Source organism: Spinacia oleracea, chromosome 5 (genome assembly GCF_020520425.1).
Source record: "Spinacia oleracea cultivar Varoflay chromosome 5, BTI_SOV_V1, whole genome shotgun sequence".
Classification (NCBI taxonomy): domain Eukaryota; kingdom Viridiplantae; phylum Streptophyta; class Magnoliopsida; order Caryophyllales; family Amaranthaceae; genus Spinacia; species Spinacia oleracea.
In genome coordinates, this window is record NC_079491.1 from 13,641,994 (window position 1) to 13,650,199 (window position 8,206).

Below are 8,206 nucleotides of genomic sequence, written 5' to 3' on the forward strand. Positions count from 1 at the left end.
TTTAGTTATATGTGTTTTTTTCCAATAATAACATGAAACATGTAATAGCTTAGTGGTAGAAGACTTTATTGTTTAAACTCTAGGTCCCACGTGCCACGTATACTTTCTCATAAACTAAATGCAGAAATTAATTTCTTAATGTAGAATTAAAATGACCAAAATAAAATGATTATAGAATCAATTTTTATTTTATATCTATAAGAGAGGTCAATCAATGAGTAACTAAATGCAGAAATTAATTTTTTAATGTAGAATTAAAAATGACCAAAATAAAATGATTATGGAATCATTTTTTATTTTATATCTATAAGATAGGTCAATCAATGAGTGACATTTGTAATCAACACATTAATTTCTTCTCTTTTAGTATAATATATAGATTATTGAGTGTATTTTGTAGAGAGAGGGTGAAGAGCCCTCCAATTATCTATCTTTTACGTAACATTTTTACAAAATATTTTTTTGTAACTTTGGGAACCTAGTACACGGTCCAACAAATGGTTTAGATCTAATTATCATGAGTCCGATCCAAAATATAATGTGTTTGGGGAAGAATTTCTAGATCTATTTTCTGGGCCAGTAAACTTTTTTAGGCGAATTTGGACAACTCAAAATTATAAATTTAGTTATAAATTTTGGCCCGCCCAGAAAATAGCTCGAATTCTCGAAAAGCCCCTTGTTTTGGCTGCAATAGCAGGTTTTGGGTGGAAAAAGTCGGCCCAAGTTTGGACCGCCCCGCACTATCTTAATGAGAAAAGAAAATTGGTCGTGGCCCGGCCTGAACCCTGCCCGGTCCACCTTTTGATCCGGTCTAAACTGGTTAAAGAAAACCGAAGGGAGTACACGAGTACATGACCCAGGTTTTGAAACGGTCAATAATCTTACAATCCCAATCAATCAAGTCTTCCTCCTTCACCCAACTCATACGAAACTCCATTTCTCTAACTTCCCAGAAATTCCACACTCACTAACTCACTCACATTACACCCCCAGAATTCCCAACAAAAAAAGCAAAAAATGGATTTCTGGAATAAAGCAAAGAGTTTCGCAGAAGAAGCAGCAAAACGATCGCAAGAGCTAACAAAAGAAGCTGCAAAACGATCTCAAGAACTCACTTCTACCATCGGTGGCAGCTCTCGGATCGCCGACATTGTCTCTGAGACTGCAAAACGATCCAAAGAGTTGGCTTCCGAAGCCTCGAATCACATCTTGATGCGCGCTGATCAGATCAAGTCCCTCTCTCTCCTCGACGCTTCGACTGCGCCCATTGATTCGTCTCCGAAGCAGGAGGTTTCGCCTGATGAGCTTCAGAAGTTCGGGATTACCGATGAATTGAGGGAATTTGTCAAGGAGATTAATATCACCACTTTCCAGGATTTCCCACTTCCTGGTATGAATAATAATTTCTGAGTTTTTTTTTGTGATTTTTGATTTCTTTGGATTTTTGCAAGGTGGGTTTTGTTTTTCTCGGATTTTGTGAAATGGGTTTGTTTTGGATCTTGAATTTGTTGGTGATTTTTGATGGGATGATGTAACTTTTGAAAGCTTAATGTGAGTTCTTTATGCACTTTCCTTGTTATAGAAGGAAAATCATTGGGGAAATAGAGTGGGGGAAAACAGTACTGTAATGATTGCTTTGTATGATGCACCGAATTTCAGTTGTTTGTATCGTTAGCATGAGATTTGAGGCTTATTTACCTGTATGTTAATGCTAATGTGTTATTCAATACATTTTCACTTAATTTGTCGATTTTTGCTGGATATAGTATAATGTGGGGTTTCGGTGTAGACGAGGATTGAACTTAATGGTTCATTTAGTGTGAATATGGAAGTTTGATTTTTCCTGATGTAGGTTTTCTTGGTGCTTAGATGTCATGCATTCACTTGGTAATGGGGGCAGGGGAGGCTCGAGCATTTGACCACACAATGCAGTTTCCTCTTATTGATTATCACTTTACCTAAAAGGTCCTTTTGGGGTTGGGGAAGAGGTGAAGCCGTGGAGGGAAGGACATAGTACAAATTAGATGAAAGTGTGAATTGTGATTGACATGGTTGATTGATTTCAAAGGAGGAAATAATTGGTTATTGATTTTTGTGCCGTGACGTGGGGATGGTTGATTACAATGGGCACTTATATGCTTTGCTGCCAATCACAACCATATTAGGATTGTTTTGGACTGTGTGGAGTAATGGCTGGGGGGAGGTTTAAAGGAAATTCTCATATAAGGGCTTTTGTCATTCCTTATTGTACAATTGTGTTATTTGAGTCTACCTAAATTACTCTTTTAATCTTATGAGTATCGTTTTGTATTATTAGTGTGTTGATGATGTCTCCTTGTCAAGTGAAATTCACTGAGAAACTACTATTTTTTCCGTGATACAATTCTCAGTAATTCATGACGAAGATTGTACAAGTACGGACATTATAGATTTTATCCTCCCTATAATCAAGGTTTGAGTAGACCATACATTTGACAATACGAACCATCATTAATTCTCTACTTACAATATTTAGTGGTTATCTGGGTAGACTGAAATAACATTGGCATATATATAGATATTGTAGAGATCTAAGGACGTCACGGAGAAGTTTTCCAGAACAAGAACCCTCTAAGTGAGAATAGGTTATATGTTGTTTCTGTCTTCTTGTCTTAGGTAGGAGTCAGAAAGGGAGTAACTTAAGAGGTACATGTTTATGGAAGGTTGCATCAGTGAAAATTTTGATGGGTCTCCCAGAATGGATAAAATAATAAAGTTAGGGGAGCCCATTAAAGATCTAGGAGAATGGGATTAACTATGAATTTCAGAGCTGGAGTTGTATGTTCCCGGGGAAAAGCAGAAGGAAGAATATGGTTGTGGGACTCTTTGAAAACGTAGGCTGGGAAAGGCTGAGATTGTGTATAAATCTAACTGCTGATGACAATAGGCTGGGAAAGGCTGTGAAATAGGGGAATTTGTGTATAAATCAATGAAGCAAGGGTCTCCGTAATGGCCACTTATGGGATGCACAAAAAGAGTGGGTACAGGAGTTCTGTAAAGATTATGGCCAGGAGCTCAATGAGGTCAATGGAACTGTCGACTTAGTTTGTTGTGCTGCTAGTAATGTTCATAATGTTCATATGTGAGGGTGAGATTAGTTTTTAGTTCTGATTTATTTGGAATCTCACGCTATGTAATTGTTGTTTATCTTCAGTTTTCCATTGATTATGACCTGAATTTGAATCATAGAGTTTAAGCAAGTTGTTATTTGGAATCTCATCCTTTTTCTGAGATTTGTGTACACTCCATTTTTTTGGGGGATCGAGGAGAAATTGTTTAGAATGAGAAAGCTGACATACTACATTTTGGTTTGTCTTATTGATGGACCCTCTCTCGAAGTCTTGGCATGTGCTGATATGAAGTATTTCATTTTTTTACAGATGATGCCTCAGTAACTGATGTTCCCACAGTCTCAAATGTGCGGCAAGATCTTACAGAATGGCAGGCAAGGCATGCCACTCTTATGCTGTCAACAGTTAAGGTTGCATTTCTTTTTCCTTCCCTTCTCTCACTTTTTGTTTGGGCTTGATACATGGTGTTTGGTTCTCCAATCAATATTTTGACGGCTTCTCTCCTTTGTGCTTCACTTTGTGTGATTGACAACTAAAGATAAAAGAGAAGATAATTTGGGGAGTAGGAAATAGTGATATCTCCAAATATCTTTCTAAGTGAATGGAGTGGGATTCTGAGAATTTGTCTGCTTCCATATCCCTCATCATCCATCTTGGTTCCTTATTCAATTGGGATAAAAATTCAACATCGTTATTTATCAGCATTTTCCTACAAATTGATCTGGGCACAAATTTGTTTTTTCCTTTTGTGATATTGCCTGCATTTGGAATGGGGAGTGCATTCTAGTTACTATATCTTCCATGATGTCTTATTATACTTTTTTTGGCAGGAAATCTCAAAGCTACGGTATGAGTTGTGCCCCCGTGCCATGAAAGAAAGAAAGTTCTGGAGAATTTATTTCATGCTTGTCAACAGCCATATAACTCCGTGAGTAACTTTTTTATTAATTAAATTAAAATAAATTAAAAGCTCCAAATGAGCATGTGGAGACATATATTGATATACAAGTATGTGATTTTCTTCGTGTTCTGCACAGTTTTTTCTGGGCATACATCCTAGCCTTGATTTGTTCATCTTAGTTACTGATTTTTATCACCCTCTTTTACTATGTTCAATATATTGGAAATGCTATTACAGTTGATGGTTTGATGTATGATATCTTTGGCTTCAAAATGACACTGAAATGTATGCATGTTCCTATATTAACTTGAGTGTACTCCGTATTTGCTATACAAGGGTAGTTTTAGCACAAATTCTGGTTTCAGTGTTCTTCAGTTGCCTCTTGACTCTGCAATTAAAAATACTCCTTCGATCTTAGAAATTGTGGTCCGTTAAAAGAAGTTTTTGAGTTTTTCCAGATACTATGTATTATGTATATTAAAAACCTTTGAGCACTTGCCCAACATATCATATTGCCTCCCCATAACGATATTCCATGGCACTGATTCCATTTGGTGCTCCATGTTGGGTATGTGGAGACAGTTCCTCTTAGTTGCGGTATTTATTGTTACCCTCTTTTACTATGTTCAATATAGTGGGATAAAAGGTTAGCATTGGTAGTGCTAATCTCAGTTGATAAAAAGGCTTGATGTATGCATGAAGTGTGTTAATATGTTTGCTATATGAGTGTTGTTTTAGCTTTTCTGGTTTCAGTTCTTCAGGTGCTTCTTGTAGTTCAGTTTTTGTAATCTGGTTTTTTTTTTTTTGCTATAATCAGGTATGAGAAAAGATACGATGAAGAGGTGAAGCTAAAGGCGGAAGAACAAGAGAAAGCTAAAGCAGACAAGGAAAAGGAAACTGTTGCAAGGGTTGCTGAGTCCAAAGCAGATGGAGCGGGACCCACTCAGCCACTCAAAACAGCAACTTCATCGGCTGAGCAAGATTTAGACGTCTTTCTTCTGGGAGACCTCGGAGACAGTGATGACGGAGCAGGTGTTTTTGCATTTTCACTATTTCGAATTTCAGGAAAACGTATTACCGTTTGTCAAAATACTTCATTGTTGGTCTGCTTCTTTGAATCTATAGCATGCATTGTTTGGTTAGTAAGCGTACAATTAAAGCATCAGAGAAAGGTGAGGCGAGTTAGGATAAGCCTACGGATGTACCAATTAACAAAAGAGATGACAAATTTTAGGACGAATCTACCGAGTACTAGACTTGCTTTTTTATTTCCTTGGAAGGACAAATTTGTCTAAGGTATCTGATTACTCCCTCTGTATTTTTTTAAGAGATACACTTGCCTTTTCCGGCCGTATTTATTTAAGAGATACACTTGCCATTTTTAGTAACTTATCAACCCCACCATCTAATTAAATAATCTATTTACATCCCACTCCCACCCCCCATCCCCTAAAATGATATGGTCCCCACTTGTTTTACTTATTAAAATATCTACCCAACCCCACTTGTTTTATTACTTTATTATTTTCAATTCTTTTTCTTAATACCCATGCCTGACCAAGTGTATCTCTTAAATAAATACGGAGGGAGTAGTTTCTAAAATAACATTTCTCGGAAGTGTTCATGAGATCTAATCAGTGACTTGAGGATGATCAAGAACTTCTGAAGGAATTGAACTTAGTATAGCTGCTACTGAGCATTCCGTAGGGAACTCATGTTGACCTGGATTGTTATCTCACAAAAATGCACGGACTGTAGCATCTATCATGGGAATAGTTTCTGATTTGTTTCTCTTGCCAGAGATTCATCTGAAAATTTCTATAATGTAGGTTTTTAGTTGATACTAATGATTTACATACGATTGGAATACAGATAGGGTGATAGAGATTAGACAAAAGAGGTGGAGAAAGATTACAAGAAGGGAAAAATAGATGTCAAATCAGGTGAAGAACGAAGAAAAAGGAAATTACGCAGGAAAGAGGAGGGATCCTGAGTCCAGACTCCATAAAGGGGAGAGAAAGCTAGAGGGAAGCGTCAGTATTGCGCACCACCGTGTTCATAAGATATAACCTAGGACAATTTCTGAAATTTACTACTCGTGGAAAATAGGATCATAACAATATTTGGTCATCTGAACTCCGAACAGCTTTGCAGGCCCCTCTCCCTAACACACACGCACACACAAAAAACTGAAATTAATAAATAGACTGGTTAAGGAATTAGTAATACCAACTATAAATATTCTTCTCAAAACTTTCTCAATTGAATCTTGATATCCATCAAATGTATTTGGGTTTAGTACCTAGTTCTTGTGACATGCAATTTTGGCACTGGTACATTCCTCTGTTTTCTTTGACTGTATCATAATCAGGTTCGAAATTATGGATGTTTTCTGCTTATGCCAATTGCCAAACGAATTCATCATGTAGGCCTTTAGTGAAAAGACCTAGCTAGAACTAGTGACTCTCTTTACATCAAAGTATCACTCGTGGAGGGACCCTGGTCTTTGCATCTTGTTAGAAAATGGAATTTCTTTGTTAAGGTGGAAGTGTGGAACTCCTTGGAAACAGCTTGGGGTTTCATCCTCATGTTAAGAAGTGATCATAGTGTTGTAGGGTTTATGAGATCAATTTTTATGTATGTCCCATTTATTATTTTCACCTTTAATGGACTTCATTGAGACTATTGCCATGTGGCCTTTAGATAACTTGCCAATAGCTGCAATTTTCTGTCGTATATGGAGTATGTGATTCCTAATCACTCTCCCTGTCACACTTATTGCTCTTAATTTGGCCTAAAATTTTCATTTCTTTTAAATTTGTTTACAGATGTTGGAGGTGATGATGATGATGATGGCTTTGATGATGACTTTGACAAGATAGGTGACAGTTCGGTAAGTAAACTTTTTATCCTTCATAATTTGATGCACAAATGTTATGTCAGTTGTTAGATGTAAATATATGAATTTGTGATTCAGTTTACCAAAATTTCAATATAAAATGCGCATTTGAACAGTTTGAACCTTAAAGTAGAACTTGGAGAAACTTTGATGCACAAATGTTGTTTATGGCTTGTATGTGATCATCAACATGCTTGTCATTGACCTATATCAATAAGGGATCACCTCTTTGTAAACATGCGTGATATTTACATTTCGTGTTTGCGAAATATAAACAACCTTTTTGCCTGTCTTCAGTAATGCAGTCGGATCATCTTTCCAGAACAGACCGACTTTCCCAAAATAGGCTCAGAAACTGTGATATTAAGCGTTCTATAATGATATTGCAGGAAGATGAACGTGCCAAAGATTCCAAAAAGTAAGCGTTACTTTGAAATGGCGCTTAAAAGTTTGAGAGGGGATTCCTTTCTTGGAAAAGATGGCTACTACTTGGATCAACAACAAAGACAGGAACTCCAAAGTTAAGCCAGAAGCATTTTTCTGTGAAAATCTTCTTTTGCTTACCTCCGTTACTTTTCATTCTTACAATAGTAGTAGTATAATTTTGTTTACCTTTGATGTTTCTTATATTTTCGGTCCGTGTTTTCTGCGTGTATAGGATCTAGTTGTTCCTTGTACAAGGTTCATTGAGCTCCACCTGTGAGGCGTCTCTTTTTTCTTTCTCGTATTAATATCAGTAGGTATATTTCTTTGTCAATTCTGGTCCATAGCCACCTCTATTCATTCAATTTTATGCACTTTCTTGTGGAACTTTTGTGTACCTGTTATTGTCTTTGTAAATAGAATGAGTTGTTAGGTTGGTGATTCTATTCTATAATACAAGCAAGTAATACAAAGTATGGTTTCCCTTTGTTTTTTTTTAAAAAATTCTACTTTTTAGCTCGTATTATTTAAAGTTGCAACCTTTGCAATTTATACTATTATTATATCTCCAAGGCAAGGGATGTCATGTTGTCATGTGTCGTTGTGATTTGGCAAGTGGAATGACGATGTGACATGTCATACGCACTCATGACCTCTCATTCACAATGTAAAGTTTTAACCATATTTATAATGATATAACATATGTCTCTAAAGTAATAAAAAAGACAAATTTTATTCTTATAAATATCAAACATTTAATGCCAAATATATATTTGAATACTAACCTATTATAAAAAAAAATTACTTAATTATTTTTTTTTGGTGCAAATGAGCCACAAGGGCGGGGATGAGAATCGATCCCAGGATCACCTG

General features: G+C 36.4%; 1 protein-coding gene across 1 annotated transcript; it reads left to right on the forward strand.

The window, feature by feature from the left end:
* The first annotated feature begins 875 nt into the window (after positions 1–875).
* LOC110794619 (uncharacterized) lies at positions 876–7,774 on the forward strand. Its single transcript, XM_021999584.2, has 6 exons — positions 876–1,390; positions 3,420–3,520; positions 3,941–4,038; positions 4,829–5,043; positions 6,840–6,904; positions 7,300–7,774. The coding sequence occupies exons 1-6, from the start codon at positions 1,018–1,020 to the stop codon at positions 7,330–7,332; spliced, it is 885 nt and encodes a 294-aa protein (XP_021855276.2). The 5' UTR covers positions 876–1,017; the 3' UTR covers positions 7,333–7,774.
* Positions 7,775–8,206: the final 432 nt, after the last annotated feature.

Bases quoted from the DNA above. Each gene is read 5' to 3' on its own strand.
- LOC110794619 (XM_021999584.2), top strand. From the start codon at position 1,018: ATGGATTTCTGGAATAAAGCAAAGAGTTTCGCAGAAGAAGCAGCAAAA. The intron at 3,521-3,940 runs GTTGCATTTCTT...TTTTTTTGGCAG, and splicing joins TTATGCTGTCAACAGTTAAG to GAAATCTCAAAGCTACGGTA. The intron at 4,039-4,828 runs GTGAGTAACTTT...TGCTATAATCAG, and splicing joins GTCAACAGCCATATAACTCC to GTATGAGAAAAGATACGATG.